Raw genomic sequence first — 17,411 nt, 5'->3', positions numbered from 1 at the left:
TTTTTTTGTTTAAACATCTGATTAGTACCTTCTATAGAATTCTCCCTATGGATGATGATAAAAAAACAATTGAAGGACAAAATCTGAGGAACTAGCCAGGAATTAGTCACCATTTGGACTAAATCTGGCGAATAGGGTGTTTGAAATAGCAATTCAAACTTTAATACATTGATTTTGGTCATTGTATTAAGGGATGTGTGTACTGGTGCATTGTCTTGGTCAAACCAAGCCAAACTCGGTCGTTTCTGCTTGATTTCTTCGTCCAAACGTTGCATAATTATCGCCGTTGATATAATTTTACTTTTTTCAAGACAATTAATGAAAATTATCCCAAAAAACCGACGCCATAACCTCGACCGAAGACGGAACGGTTTTTGTCTTCTTGTCTCCATTGTTTCGATTATTCTTTGATCGATCTACGTTTCATAAAACGACCAGACACTCGACGGAAACATCTTCGTGCTAGATCGTGCACTTTCAGGTGATGATACTGCTTTGTGAATTTTCTAGAGTCGTTATCTGGTTTGTTAGATCACCTTTTTTGGTATTCGTAGGTGGTACGGTCTCGTCGAAACGCTACTCGATATGTTACTAACGGTAACGAAGGAAAAATCTCACTGGGAGCTTGTATATCGGTTGTGCTAAGGCCTTTGGAAAACGTGGCGTGTCTTCGAAGTTATTTTTGAAGAAACTATCGCCGGCTACTTCAGGAACCGTCCTCGTATTATGGAATTAACAAGAAATATGGGGGATCATTGATCGCTCGGCTATTTTCGATGGTGATTAACATGTAGAATGCAGATACTTTTATCGGAACTTTTTATCTCTTAAAACGGGTTTTTTGGCGTTACGGGAAATGGTGATTGAGTTATTGAGGACGTTCGCCTTGGATTTCTCTATTCGGAACACCTACTGTTTCATTTTTGGAATATGTATGGGTTTACAGTAGCGCAACAAACATTTCGGATCTGGTAATTCATCTGGAAATTATGTTTGAATCGTGTAAAAACAGAAATACTTGATTGGTTCAATGGAAATCCGCATGGTCTGCACTTTGAAGTAGTGTAAATGTTTTATAATACATGCAAAATTTCGAATCAATCGTCGGAATTGAACAATACCTTCGGTAGAGTCGAATAATTTGAAGGGTATTGTTGTGCAAATGAGGCTTTTATTGAAATTTCCTGTACTAGGGGGCTGCGTGCCCGATCCTAACTATATAATACAATTCATTTCGATTTTTTAACTTTTAACGTATCAGTGGGCAGAGAATAAGTAACTACCATATTGTTTTCTGTTTTAAGTTTACGAATTTGATAAAATTCCGCGCAAAAAGTGGAAAAAAAGCTCAATTGAAGTTGATGTAGAGTTTTACCCACAATCCAATCAATAAACCGTCGAAACGGTGTCTTATGCGACAAGTTACTGGTTGATTCGTTTATTACTTCTCAAACTGTGAATCTTTCGTTGTTTATGATTGTAATTTAGTCCTGTGAGACGCATAAATGTACTAGAATCGATATTTTTTAGACCGAGACATCTTTTTGTGGAATTCGTTGATGAATTGGTTGCGTTCTCGCAAATTCAGACTTGGAAGTACCATTCGATTCGTTTATTACTTTCCAACTGTGAATCTTTCGTTGTTTATGATTGTAGTTTAGTCCTGTGAGACGCATAAATGTACTAGAATCGATATTTTTTAGACCGAGACATCTTTTTGTGGAATTCGTTGATGAATTGGTTGCGTTCTCGCAAATTCAGACTTGGAAGTACCATTCGATTCGTTTATTACTTTCCAACTGTGATTATTTCGTTGTTTATGATTGTAATTTAGTCCTGTGAGACGCATAAATGTACTAGAATCGATATTTTTTAGACCGAGACATCTTTTTGTGGAATTCGTTGATGAATTGGTTGCGTTCTCGCAAATTCAGACTTGGAAGTACCATTCGATTCGTTTATTACTTTCCAACTGTGAATCTTTCGTTGTTTATGATTGTAGTTTAGTCCTGTGAGACGCATAAATGTACTAGAATCGATATTTTTTAGACCGAGACATCTTTTTGTGGAATTCGTTGATGAATTGGTTGCGTTCTCGCAAATTCAGACTTGGAAGTACCATTCGATTCGTTTATTACTTTCCAACTGTGATTATTTCGTTGTTTATGATTGTAATTTAGTCCTGTGAGACGCATAAATGTACTAGAATCGATATTTTTTAGACCGAGACATCTTTTTGTGGAATTCGTTGATGAATTGGTTGCGTTCTCGCAAATTCAGACTTGGAAGTACCATTCGATTCGTTTATTACTTTTCAACTGTGAATCTTTCGTTGTTTATGATTGTAGTTTAGTCCTGTGAGACGCATAAATGTACTAGAATCGATATTTTTTAGACCGAGACATCTTTTTGTGGAATTCGTTGATGAATTGGTTGCGTTCTCGCAAATTCAGACTTGGAAGTACCATTCGATTCGTTTATTACTTTTCAACTGTGAATCTTTCGTTGTTTATGATTGTAGTTTAGTCCTATGAGACGCATAAATGTACTAGAATCGATACTTTTTAGACTGAGACATCTTTTTGTGGAATTCGTTGATGAATTGGTTGCGTTCTCGCAAATTCAGACTTGGAAGTACCATTCGATTCGTTTATTCCTTTCCAACTGTGATTATTTCGTTGTTTACGATTGTAGTTTAGTCCTGTGAGACGCATAAATGTACTAGAATCGATATTTTTTAGACCGAGACATCTTTTTGTGGAATTCGTTGATGAATTGGTTGCGTTCTCGCAAATTCAGACTTGGAAGTACCATTCGATTCGTTTATTACTTTTCAACTGTGATTATTTCGTTGTTTATGATTGTAGTTTAGTCCTGTGAGACGCATAAATCTACCAGATTCGTTATTTTTTAAACCAAAACATCTTTTTGTGGAATTCGTTGATGAATTGGTTGCGTTCTCGCAAATTCAGACTTGGAAGTACCATTTGATTCGTTTATTACTTTCCGACTGTGATTATTTCGTTGTTTATGATTGTAGTTTAGTCCTGTGAGACGCATAAATGTACTAGAATCGATATTTTTTAGACCGAGACATCTTTTTGTGGAATTCGTTGATGAATTGGTTGCGTTCTCGCAAATTCAGACTTGGAAGTACCATTCGATTCGTTTATTACTTTTCAACTGTGAATCTTTCGTTGTTTATGATTGTAGTTTAGTCCTATGAGACGCATAAATGTACTAGAATCGATACTTTTTAGACCGAGACATCTTTTTGTGGAATTCGTTGATGAATTGGTTGCGTTCTCGCAAATTCAGACTTGGAAGTACCATTCGATTCGTTTATTCCTTTCCAACTGTGATTATTTCGTTGTTTACGATTGTAGTTTAGTCCTGTAAGACGCATAAATGTACTAGAATCGATATTTTTTAGACCGAGACATCTTTTTGTGGAATTCGTTGATGAATTGGTTGCGTTCTCGCAAATTCAGACTTGGAAGTACCATTCGATTCGTTTATTACTTTCCAACTGTGATTCTTTTGTTGTTTATGATTGTAATTTAGTCCTGTGAGACGCATAAATGTACTAGAATCGATATTTTTTAGACCGAGACATCTTTTTGTGGAATTCGTTGATGAATTGGTTGCGTTCTCGCAAATTCAGACTTGGAAGTACCATTCGATTCGTTTATTACTTTCCAACTGTGATTCTTTTGTTGTTTATGATTGTAATTTAGTCCTGTGAGACGCATAAATGTACTAGAATCGATATTTTTTAGACCGAGACATCTTTTTGTGGAATTCGTTGATGAATTGGTTGCGTTCTCGCAAATTCAGACTTGGAAGTACCATTCGATTCGTTTATTACTTTCCAACTGTGATTCTTTTGTTGTTTATGATTGTAATTTAGTCCTGTGAGACGCATAAATGTACTAGAATCGATATTTTTTAGACCGAGACATCTTTTTGTGGAATTCGTTGATGAATTGGTTGCGTTCTCGCAAATTCAGACTTGGAAGTACCATTCGATTCGTTTATTACTTTTCAACTGTGATTATTTCGTTGTTTATGATTGTAGTTTAGTCCTGTGAGACGCATAAATCTACCAGATTCGTTATTTTTTAAACCAAAACATCTTTTTGTGGAATTCGTTGATGAATTGGTTGCGTTCTCGCAAATTCAGACTTGGAAGTACCATTTGATTCGTTTATTACTTTCCGACTGTGATTATTTCGTTGTTTATGATTGTAGTTTAGTCCTGTGAGACGCATAAATGTACTAGAATCGATATTTTTTAGACCGAGACATCTTTTTGTGGAATTCGTTGATGAATTGGTTGCGTTCTCGCAAATTCAGACTTGGAAGTACCATTCGATTCGTTTATTACTTTTCAACTGTGAATCTTTCGTTGTTTATGATTGTAGTTTAGTCCTATGAGACGCATAAATGTACTAGAATCGATACTTTTTAGACCGAGACATCTTTTTGTGGAATTCGTTGATGAATTGGTTGCGTTCTCGCAAATTCAGACTTGGAAGTACCATTCGATTCGTTTATTACTTTCCAACTGTGATTATTTCGTTGTTTATGATTGTAATTTAGTCCTGTGAGACGCATAAATGTACTAGAATCGATATTTTTTAGACCGAGACATCTTTTTGTGGAATTCGTTGATGAATTGGTTGCGTTCTCGCAAATTCAGACTTGGAAGTTTCAAAACCATAAAACTATCTGTGAAAACACGTGCTTAAAATGAAAGTACCTAGAACGTGAAAAAATATGGATTTGCCTTGAGATTTTGCTACAGTAGACAGAAGATTCAGACAAACTGGTCGTTTTGAAAGGATGGTACTGAAGAAACCTCTTTTTGGAAGTCCAAATGAAATCAAAAAGATTACAAGGGGCTAAAACAGGAAAAAATTGGAGGCTTGGAAAGGGAGAGAGAATTTCATGCATTAATGAGTCAAATTTTAAGATTTTTGAGTGTTTATGCGCAGATCCAAACAAGATGCACGTGTAATCCTGACTGTAAAACAATGTGGGGGCTCGGTATTGCTTTGGGATTGTTTTGGAGAAAAGCCGATTGAAGATCTAGTGAAAATTGGAGATTACATACAAATAAAGTGCGGAAACTATCAAGATTTATCTAATTTTTTTTTGTATATATAGGACAAACAATCCAAAGACCACAATTTGGTAATCAACATAAGTTTTAGACAGGAAATCTCACTTGATCGGTTTTATAAATAGTTTCGCCCAGTATTGGGGAATTTGCGAGGACTATTTTATACGAGGATAGTCCAAAAAGTCCCAACAAATAATAAACAAAATAATATATCCATTTGATGCAGATACTGGTTGTTTTCTGATAAAAAATGTCATCGATGGAGATCGTGAGTGGAAATGGATCGAGAAAATCATATTTTCGACAAAATAGGTTCGTTAAAATGACGTCATTACAATAAAATCTATTATACTGAAAATTACATTAACAAATGTGGAAAGTTTCGAAATGGACGGTGAGATATGGATAATGTCGCTCGCTGTTTTCGCGTCCATAATTATTACATATCGTTTATAGGCATCGATAAAAGTTTTACGATGCTTTCAATTAGAAAATCGATAGTTAATACTGAACGACCTCAACAATTGAACGCGATTTTTACCGAAATGTTTTCGTCATATCATTTAAATCGAAACTTTCCCGAAAATTTTCAATTAATCGTTTATCGAATTATTTATTTGTTGATATAACTTTTGGAAAACGTGAATCCGCGTTCGGTTGTACTACCAGCGAAAAAAAATACCGAAATTATCGTACAAAAAATTTTTTTGTTCGATTTTCCATTTTTTTCAAACTTCGGCGGCAGCGCATGTTTCGCATCCGCCATAAATTAAAGTCTGAACGGAATCGTGATTGCAATAATTCATACAAATGAAAAATGTCGGTTGTAGCACTGAATAATGATTAGGTTACTTCCAAAGCATTAATAAATTATTCAATTTTAATTAATTACGTTATAAAACCTTAAAATCCATCGGGTATTTGTACAAATTTACTTTAAACTTCATCAGCATCATTTTGTGTTAAGCTTGGTTAGGTTATGTCTAGTTCTAGTCTTATTTTACCGCTTCTGCATAATCACAAATAATGCGAAAACATTTACAAACACAACTGGGATTTCAAAACTTCTAATTTCGATTCTAGAATATACCCACGCCAATTTTTCTGTACCTGGCCTGTCCTAGAGATGGCGGTAGTTGGTTAGGTTGGGTAGCAGAGTTTAGACGAGACCGTACGATCTTCTAAGTCTAAAAATAGTGATCCAACAAATGAGGCTACGAATTTGTAAACACATTCGAAAGGTTTCAGTCCAACCAATATAAAATCTGAACTAGATTCTACTCGGGGTGAGATTCCTCCTCCCCAGAAGAGTAATAACCGATTAACGAATTGAAATCCGACAGATTCATCCCTCTCAGATTATTTTTTGTTCCCAGTTGACAAGATATCAAAAAGCTTGAGTTGTATTCGAATGTAGATTTAATAAAAATCAAATCATAGACGATAATAGACAAAAAATTGATTTTTTTAAGACTAGGGTGTTGATTTAAATGGGGGAAATATACTGTACCTGTTGCTTGGTGATGTAAATTGGTTTGTTGAGAATCATCCAAGTGACTGTCTCGTGGCAAGCCGGCATAGTCGTCGAACCGTCGTACGTCATGTAGTAGTCCGTTTCGGGGAGTAGACCCCGAACTGACAGACGTTTCACTTCGATTTCATCCCCTGGGATACGCGTCGGAAGCGTGCATAAACAAAATCGACATTGTAAATACCAGAAGGGTGAATGTTCTATCACCGAAAACAGTGTAAAACAACAGATTATGAATTTTTCGAAACGAAAAAATATGATTTTATTGTTAAAATTATACTACTCACCCCCGTATCTAATTTTGTCTAGTTGATCGGTCAAAATCCTCAATTCAGGATTGGATAAATCCCCTAACTGTGAAAAAAAATAGGATTACATACAAAAATCGTTTTTTAGAATTCAAAATTTGTATACTACATGCTATAAACATTATTGATGATTCGATAAATGCGGTGATGTTTGAAAAACAGTTTTCCTAGCGATCCAATACTAATTTGCGCAACGATTTGAGGTTTTCAATATTATTGATGATTTGATAGATGCGCTAATGTTTAAAAAACAGTTTTCCTAGCGATCAAATACCAATTTGCGCAACGATTTGAGGCGATTCAACATTATTGATGATTCGATAAATGCGCTAATGTTTAAAAAACAGATTTCCTAGCGATCAAATACCAATTTGCGCAACGATTTGAGGTTTTCAATATTATTGATGATTTGATAGATGCGCTAATGTTTAAAAAACAGTTTTCCTGGCGATCATATACCGATTTGCGCAACGATTTGAGGCAATTCAACATTATTGATGATTCGATAAATGCGCTAATGTTTAAAAAACAGTTTTCCTAGCGATCAAATACCAATTTGCGCAACGATTTGAGGTTTTCAATATTATTGATGATTTGATAGATGCGCTAATGTTTAAAAAACAGTTTTCCTGGCGATCAGATACCGATTTGCGCAACGATTTGAGGCAATTCAACATTATTGATGATTCGATAAATGCGCTAATGTTTAAAAAACAGTTTTCCTAGCGATCAAATACCAATTTGCGCAACGATTTGAGGTTTTCAATATTATTGATGATTCTATAGATGCGCTAATGTTTGAAAAACAGTTTTCCTAGCGATCAAATACCAATTTGTGCAACGATTTGAGGCGATTCAACATTATTGATGATTCGATAAATGCGCTAATGTTTAAAAAACAGTTTTCCTAGCGATCAAATACCAATTTGCGCAACGATTTGAGGTTTTCAATATTATTGATGATTCTATAGATGCGCTAATGTTTGAAAAACAGTTTTCCTAGCGATCAAATACCAATTTGCGCAACGATTTGAGGCGATTCAACATTATTGATGATTCGATAAATGCGCTAATGTTTAAAAAACAGTTTTCCTAGCGATCAAATACCAATTTGCGCAACGATTTGAGGTTTTCAATATTATTGATGATTTGATAGATGCGCTAATGTTTAAAAAACAGTTTTCCTGGCGATCAGATACCGATTTGCGCAACGATTTGAGGCAATTCAACATTATTGATGATTCGATAAATGCGCTAATGTTTAAAAAACAGTTTTCCTAGCGATCAAATACCAATTTGCGCAACGATTTGAGGTTTTCAATATTATTGATGATTCTATAGATGCGCTAATGTTTGAAAAACAGTTTTCCCAGCGATCAAATACCGATTTGCGCAACGATTTGAGGCAATTCAACATTATTGATGATTCGATAAATGCGCTAATGTTTAAAAAACAGTTTTCCTAGCGATCAAATACCAATTTGCGCAACGATTTGAGGTTTTCAATATTATTGATGATTTGATAGATGCGCTAATGTTTAAAAAACAGTTTTCCTAGCGATCAAATACCAATTTGCGCAACGATTTGAGGTTTTCAATATTATTGATGATTTGATAGATGCGCTAATGTTTAAAAAACAGTTTTCCTGGCGATCAGATACCGATTTGCGCAACGATTTGAGGCAATTCAACATTATTGATGATTCGATAAATTCGCTAATGTTTAAAAAACAGTTTTCCTAGCGATCAAATACCAATTTGCGCAACTATTTGAGGTTTTCAATATTATTGATGATTCTATAGATGCGCTAATGTTTAAAAAACAGTTTTCCTAGCGATCAAATACCAATTTGCGCAACGATTTGAGGTTTTCAATATTATTGATGATTCTATAGATGCGCTAATGTTTGAAAAACAGTTTTCCTAGCGATCAAATACCAATTTGCGCAACGATTTGAGGCGATTCAACATTATTGATGATTCGATAAATGCGCTAATGTTTAAAAAACAGTTTTCCTAGCGATCAAATACCAATTTGCGCAACGATTTGAGGTTTTCAATATTATTGATGATTTGATAGATGCGCTAATGTTTAAAAAACAGTTTTCCTGGCGATCAGATACCGATTTGCGCAACGATTTGAGGCAATTCAACATTATTGATGATTCGATAAATGCGCTAATGTTTAAAAAACAGTTTTCCTAGCGATCAAATACCAATTTGCGCAACGATTTGAGGTTTTCAATATTATTGATGATTCTATAGATGCGCTAATGTTTGAAAAACAGTTTTCCTAGCGATCAAATACCAATTTGCGCAACGATTTGAGGCGATTCAACATTATTGATGATTCGATAAATGCGCTAATGTTTAAAAAACAGTTTTCCTAGCGATCAAATACCAATTTGCGCAACGATTTGAGGTTTTCAATATTATTGATGATTTGATAGATGCGCTAATGTTTGAAAAACAGTTTTCCTAGTGATCAGATACCGATTTGCTCAACGATTTGAAGCAATTCAACATTATTGATGATTCGATAAATGCGCTAATGTTTAAAAAATAGTTTTCCTAGCGATCAAATAGCAATTTGCGCAACAATTTGAGGTTTTCAATATTATTGATGATTCGATAAATGCGCTAATGTTTAAAAAACAGTTTTCCTAGCGATCAAATAGCAATTTGCGCAACAATTTGAGGTTTTCAATATTATTGATGATTCTATAGATGCGCTAATGTTTGAAAAACAGTTTTCCTAGCGATCAAATACCAATTTGCGCAACGATTTGAGGTTTTCAATATTATTGATGATTCGATAGATGCGCTAATGTTTGAAAAACAGTTTTCCTAGCACATAAATACCAATTTGCGCAACGATTTGAGGTTTTCAATATTATTGATGATTCGATAGATGCGCTAATGTTTAAAAAACAGTTTTCATAGCGATTAGAGACCAATTTGCGCAACATTTTGATTCAACATTATTGATGATTAGATAGATGCGCTAATGTTTAAAAAACAGTTTTCATAGCGATTAGAGACCAATTTGCGCAACAATTTGATTCAACATTATTGATGATTAGATAGATGCGCTGATGGTTGAAAAACAGTTTTCCTAGCGATAAGATACCAATTTGCGCAACGATTTAAGGCGATTCAACATTATTGATGATTCTTCAGATGCGCTGATGGTTGTAAAACAGTTTTCATAGCGATCAGATACCAATTTGCGCAACGATTTGAGGCAATTCAACATTATAAGTATGACATATGATATTCATGTGATACAAGTATTTTGAGTGAAAAACTTGTTTCCTTGTACACTTCCTAATCTTTGACATTTATTAATTCTTATTAATTCTTTATTGTTGTTTCTTTTTAATCAAAATTAATGTTTCTAATATCTGTAAACAACTGTAAATAGAACCCGTTCCGTATACGTCCGCCATTAATGTCAAACTTCATGATGTCTATGTCAGATTTGACATATTCCCCCCAGTGTTGCCACTTTAAACTTGAGTAGCTCCCGTATATCTTTTTAATGGTTAAGTTGTTTATCTTCTGTTTTTTTGTTAATAAAAATCGTTATTTTTCTCAATAGATACATTGATTAATTAGTTAAATACGTTCGTTTCCGAAAACAATGTAATATTAAATGATAATAAAAAAATTAAATAGGAAGTCTACTTAAAAACAAAACTCCCAACATTCAAAATCTCCTTAATAATTCTCCTTTGTTAACTATTTTATCAACTTGCTCTGAAACATAATTTGTAATAGACAACAAGTCAAAGTGAGTTAATTTATACGGAACTACGAGACCTCAAGTTTCCGTGAAACGATAAAAAAAAGTTAAAAAAGAGATGGAGATGCAGTTGATGTTAAAAATCCACTCTCGTGATCCATCGGAAGGATTTTAATTCAAAACAAAATTTCGAAGATATCGAAAATACCAAATTTCAAAAAGTCGTACAGAAACTTTAAGCTTTGACGTATGGTAACACTGATTTGATTATGTCAAATCTGTCATTACAATCTGAAGTTTGACACATACGTTTTCGAGCAGTCAAAACGTCTACGATTCTAACCTTAAATTGGTATTTTCCAAATTGAATTGATGTTTACAGTCTTTTACGTGATTTTTAAACACAAAATCAGAATTTAATGATGGGGAGACAAGGAAAATTCGTTTGGTACAGTTGTGATTGCGCTACCCTAGGAGAAGTCTTCCGGGTGAAGCTTCGACGTCTGTGGAGTGGCAGCTGAGTTTTCCTTAATGAAAAATGCAATTATAATAGAGGCAGGTACACGATGAAATTTGCATGATTACCTACCAGCTTAAGGGGGTTTTAAAAGTTGGACTACAATACAATTTGCATAACAAGGAGGGCGGTAGCGGCGGCGGCGGCGGCGTCAGCGCCGCTTGTGGTTGCAGAAACATTTACCTCTCCTTTATGTCTTTCTAACCGGTGGAGACGACGAAACCAAGATATGGCGAATTGTATAGTAATTTCCAGTTGTTTCCAAATGACATGAAACGTCGCGATTCAAACAGAAATATACAGGATGTTCTAGTTGAAACAACAAAGATTTTCTGGAGTTAAACAGTGAAAGTTTTTAGATGCTTGTGGAAAATGGACGACGTCGTTGGAAGATTCGATGTAGAACTAACGTTTGAGGCACTAAAAGTGGTTGAGGAACGATCAGAAGTTGAGCTGAATAAAAAATTAAAACCTAGTTTTAGGTGTAGAAACTACGGAAAACATTTACTAAAAGAAAATTTCGAAAAAAAAGAAGATAGAAGTGCCGTAATGAATTGAGCACTGTCATTGAACTTGTGAAAGGATGAAAAATGATTCTACTAGAAGAATTTCTGGTTTTTAGTCTTCATAATTTGGTTGAGAAGATGCCGTGGCTTCTAGAGGCTACAAAAAACATTTACTGGAGGAAAATTTCGAAAAAGAAGAAGATAGAAGTGCCGTAATGAATTGAGCACTGTCATTGAACTTGTGAAAGGATGAAAAATGATTCTACTAGAAGAATTTCTGGTTTTTAGTCTTCATAATTTGGTTGAGAAGATGCCGTGGCTTCTAGAGGCTACAAAAAACATTTACTGGAGGAAAATTTCGAAAAAGAAGAAGATAGAAGTGCCGTAATGAATTGAGCACTGTCATTGAACTTGTGAAAGGATGAAAAATGATTCTACTAGAAGAATCTCTGGTTTTTAGTCTTCATAATTTGGTTAAGAAGATGCCGTGGCTTCTAGAGGCTACAAAAAACATTTACTGGAGGAAAATTTCGAAAAAGAAGAAGATAGAAGTGCCGTAATGAATTGAGCACTGTCATTGAACTTGTTAAAGGATGAAAAATGATTCTACTAGAAGAATCTCTGGTTTTTAGTCTTCATAATTTGGTTAAGAAGATGCCGTGGCTTCTAGAGGCTACAAAAAACATTTACTGGAGGAAAATTTCGAAAAAAAAGAAGATAGAAGTGCCGTAATGAATTGAGCACTGTCATTGAACTTGTGAAAGGATGAAAAATGATTCTACTAGAAGAATTTCTGGTTTTTAGTCTTCATAATTTGGTTAAGAAGATGCCGTGGCTTCTAGAGGCTACAAAAAACATTTACTGGAGGAAAATTTCGAAAAAGAAGAAGATAGAAGTGCCGTAATGAATTGAGCACTGTCATTGAACTTGTTAAAGGATGAAAAATGATTCTACTAGAAGAATCTCTGGTTTTGAGTCTTCATAATTTGGTTGAGAAGATGCCGTGGCTTCTAGAGGCTACAAAAAACATTTACTGGAGGAAAATTTCGAAAAAGAAGAAGATAGAAGTGCCGTAATGAATTGAGCACTGTCATTGAACTTGTTAAAGGATGAAAAATGATTCTACTAGAAGAATCTCTGGTTTTTAGTCTTCATAATTTGGTTAAGAAGATGCCGTGGCTTCTAGAGGCTACAAAAAACATTTACTGGAGGAAAATTTCGAAAAAAAAGAAGATAGAAGTGCCGTAATGAATTGAGCACTGTCATTGAACTTGTGAAAGGATGAAAAATGATTCTACTAGAAGAATCTCTGGTTTTTAGTCTTCATAATTTGGTTAAGAAGATGCCGTGGCTTCTAGAGGCTACAAAAAACATTTACTGGAGGAAAATTTCGAAAAAGAAGAAGATAGAAGTGCCGTAATGAATTGAGCACTGTCATTGAACTTGTTAAAGGATGAAAAATGATTCTACTAGAAGAATCTCTGGTTTTTAGTCTTCATAATTTGGTTAAGAAGATGCCGTGGCTTCTAGAGGCTACAAAAAACATTTACTGGAGGAAAATTTCGAAAAAAAAGAAGATAGAAGTGCCGTAATGAATTGAGCACTGTCATTGAACTTGTGAAAGGATGAAAAATGATTCTACTAGAAGAATTTCTGGTTTTTAGTCTTCATAATTTGGTTGAGAAGATGCCGTGGCTTCTAGAGGCTACAAAAAACATTTACTGGAGGAAAATTTCGAAAAAAAAAGAAGATAGAAGTGCCGTAATGAATTGAGCACTGTCATTGAACTTGTGAAAGGATGAAAAATGATTCTACTAGAAGAATCTCTGGTTTTGAGTCTTCATAATTTGGTTGAGAAGATGCCGTGGCTTCTAGAGGCTACAAAAAACATCTACTGGAGGAGAATTTCGAAAAAGAAGAAGATAGAAGTGCCGTAATGAATTGAGCACTGTCATTGAACTTGTGAAAGGATGAAAAATGATTCTACTAGAAGAATCTCTGGTTTTTAGTCTTCATAATTTGGTTAAGAAGATGCCGTGGCTTCTAGAGGCTACAAAAAACATTTACTGGAGGAAAATTTCGAAAAAGAAGAAGATAGAAGTGCCGTAATGAATTGAGCACTGTCATTGAACTTGTGAAAGGATGAAAAATGATTCTACTAGAAGAATCTCTGGTTTTTAGTCTTCATAATTTGGTTAAGAAGATGCCGTGGCTTCTAGAGGCTACAAAAAACATTTACTGGAGGAAAATTTCGAAAAAGAAGAAGATAGAAGTGCCGTAATGAATTGAGCACTGTCATTGAACTTGTTAAAGGATGAAAAATGATTCTACTAGAAGAATTTCTGGTTTTTAGTCTTCATAATTTGGTTGAGAAGATGCCGTGGCTTCTAGAGGCTACAAAAAACATTTACTGGAGGAAAATTTCGAAAAAGAAGAAGATAGAAGTGCCGTAATGAATTGAGCACTGTCATTGAACTTGTTAAAGGATGAAAAATGATTCTACTAGAAGAATCTCTGGTTTTTAGTCTTCATAATTTGGTTAAGAAGATGCCGTGGCTTCTAGAGGCTACAAAAAACATTTACTGGAGGAAAATTTCGAAAAAGAAGAAGATAGAAGTGCCGTAATGAATTGAGCACTGTCATTGAACTTGTGAAAGGATGAAAAATGATTCTACTAGAAGAATCTCTGGTTTTTAGTCTTCATAATTTGGTTAAGAAGATGCCGTGGCTTCTAGAGGCTACAAAAAATATTTACTGGAGGAAAATTTCGAAAAAGAAGAAGATAGAAGTGCCGTAATGAATTGAGCACTGTCATTGAACTTGTTAAAGGATGAAAAATGATTCTACTAGAAGAATCTCTGGTTTTTAGTCTTCATAATTTGGTTAAGAAGATGCCGTGGCTTCTAGAGGCTACAAAAAACATTTACTGGAGGAAAATTTCGAAAAAAAAGAAGATAGAAGTGCCGTAATGAATTGAGCACTGTCATTGAACTTGTGAAAGGATGAAAAATGATTCTACTAGAAGAATTTCTGGTTTTTAGTCTTCATAATTTGGTTGAGAAGATGCCGTGGCTTCTAGAGGCTACAAAAAACATTTACTGGAGGAAAATTTCGAAAAAAAAAGAAGATAGAAGTGCCGTAATGAATTGAGCACTGTCATTGAACTTGTGAAAGGATGAAAAATGATTCTACTAGAAGAATCTCTGGTTTTGAGTCTTCATAATTTGGTTGAGAAGATGCCGTGGCTTCTAGAGGCTACAAAAAACATCTACTGGAGGAGAATTTCGAAAAAGAAGAAGATAGAAGTGCCGTAATGAATTGAGCACTGTCATTGAACTTGTTAAAGGATGAAAAATGATTCTACTAGAAGAATTTCTGGTTTTGAGTCTTCATAATTTGGTTAAGAAGATGCCGTGGCTTCTAGAGGCTACAAAAAACATTTACTGGAGGAAAATTTCGAAAAAGAAGAAGATAGAAGTGCCGTAATGAATCGAGCACTGTCATTGAACTTGTTAAAGGATGAAAAATGATTCTACTAGAAGAATTTCTGGTTTTGAGTCTTCATAATTTGGTTAAGAAGATGCCGTGGCTTCTAGAGGCTACAAAAAACATTTACTGGAGGAAAATTTCGAAAAAGAAGAAGATAGAAGTGCCGTAATGAATTGAGCACTGTCATTGAACTTGTTAAAGGATGAAAAATGATTCTACTAGAAGAATTTCTGGTTTTGAGTCTTCATAATTTGGTTAAGAAGATGCCGTGGCTTCTAGAGGCTACAAAAAACATTTACTGGAGGAAAATTTCGAAAAAGAAGAAGATAGAAGTGCCGTAATGAATTGAGCACTGTCATTGAACTTGTTAAAGGATGAAAAATGATTCTACTAGAAGAATTTCTGGTTTTGAGTCTTCATAATTTGGTTAAGAAGATGCCGTGGCTTCTAGAGGCTACAAAAAACATTTACTGGAGGAAAATTTCGAAAAAGAAGAAGATAGAAGTGCCGTAATGAATTGAGCACTGTCATTGAACTTGTTAAAGGATGAAAAATGATTCTACTAGAAGAATCTCTGGTTTTTAGTCTTCATAATTTGGTTAAGAAGATGCCGTGGCTTCTAGAGGCTACAAAAAACATTTACTGGAGGAAAATTTCGAAAAAGAAGAAGATAGAAGTGCCGTAATGAATTGAGCACTGTCATTGAACTTGTGAAAGGATGAAAAATGATTCTACTAGAAGAATTTCTGGTTTTTAGTCTTCATAATTTGGTTGAGAAGATGCCGTGGCTTCTAGAGGCTACAAAAAACATTTACTGGAGGAAAATTTCGAAAAAGAAGAAGATAGAAGTGCCGTAATGAATTGAGCACTGTCATTGAACTTGTTAAAGGATGAAAAATGATTCTACTAGAAGAATCTCTGGTTTTTAGTCTTCATAATTTGGTTAAGAAGATGCCGTGGCTTCTAGAGGCTACAAAAAACATTTACTGGAGGAAAATTTCGAAAAAGAAGAAGATAGAAGTGCCGTAATGAATTGAGCACTGTCATTGAACTTGTGAAAGGATGAAAAATGATTCTACTAGAAGAATCTCTGGTTTTTAGTCTTCATAATTTGGTTAAGAAGATGCCGTGGCTTCTAGAGGCTACAAAAAACATTTACTGGAGGAAAATTTCGAAAAAGAAGAAGATAGAAGTGCCGTAATGAATTGAGCACTGTCATTGAACTTGTTAAAGGATGAAAAATGATTCTACTAGAAGAATCTCTGGTTTTTAGTCTTCATAATTTGGTTAAGAAGATGCCGTGGCTTCTAGAGGCTACAAAAAACATTTACTGGAGGAAAATTTCGAAAAAAAAGAAGATAGAAGTGCCGTAATGAATTGAGCACTGTCATTGAACTTGTGAAAGGATGAAAAATGATTCTACTAGAAGAATTTCTGGTTTTTAGTCTTCATAATTTGGTTGAGAAGATGCCGTGGCTTCTAGAGGCTACAAAAAACATTTACTGGAGGAAAATTTCGAAAAAAAAAGAAGATAGAAGTGCCGTAATGAATTGAGCACTGTCATTGAACTTGTGAAAGGATGAAAAATGATTCTACTAGAAGAATCTCTGGTTTTGAGTCTTCATAATTTGGTTGAGAAGATGCCGTGGCTTCTAGAGGCTACAAAAAACATCTACTGGAGGAGAATTTCGAAAAAGAAGAAGATAGAAGTGCCGTAATGAATTGAGCACTGTCATTGAACTTGTTAAAGGATGAAAAATGATTCTACTAGAAGAATTTCTGGTTTTGAGTCTTCATAATTTGGTTAAGAAGATGCCGTGGCTTCTAGAGGCTACAAAAAACATTTACTGGAGGAAAATTTCGAAAAAGAAGAAGATAGAAGTGCCGTAATGAATTGAGCACTGTCATTGAACTTGTTAAAGGATGAAAAATGATTCTACTAGAAGAATTTCTGGTTTTGAGTCTTCATAATTTGGTTAAGAAGATGCCGTGGCTTCTAGAGGCTACAAAAAACATTTACTGGAGGAAAATTTCGAAAAAGAAGAAGATAGAAGTGCCGTAATGAATTGAGCACTGTCATTGAACTTGTTAAAGGATGAAAAATGATTCTACTAGAAGAATTTCTGGTTTTGAGTCTTCATAATTTGGTTAAGAAGATGCCGTGGCTTCTAGAGGCTACAAAAAACATTT

At 34.6% G+C, this 17,411-nt stretch overlaps 1 protein-coding gene across 1 annotated transcript in view; it reads right to left on the bottom strand.

Annotated features, from left to right (window-relative positions):
• LOC130450403 (carbonic anhydrase-related protein 10) overlaps nucleotides 1-17,411 on the bottom strand; it is a 201,807-nt gene that overhangs the window by 29,946 nt on the left and 154,450 nt on the right. The window contains exons 6-7 of the mRNA XM_056788779.1: nucleotides 6,944-7,010; nucleotides 6,636-6,790 (exon numbers count right to left, since the gene is read on the bottom strand). Of these exons, the coding sequence (XP_056644757.1) occupies nucleotides 6,636-6,790; nucleotides 6,944-7,010 (222 nt within the window). The remainder of the gene's footprint in view (nucleotides 1-6,635; nucleotides 6,791-6,943; nucleotides 7,011-17,411) is intronic.

Source organism: Diorhabda sublineata, chromosome 1 (assembly GCF_026230105.1).
Source record: "Diorhabda sublineata isolate icDioSubl1.1 chromosome 1, icDioSubl1.1, whole genome shotgun sequence".
Taxonomy (NCBI): domain Eukaryota; kingdom Metazoa; phylum Arthropoda; class Insecta; order Coleoptera; family Chrysomelidae; genus Diorhabda; species Diorhabda sublineata.
The sequence above is the reverse complement of the archived record's forward strand: the minus strand, read 5'-3'. Positions and strand labels throughout refer to the sequence as shown.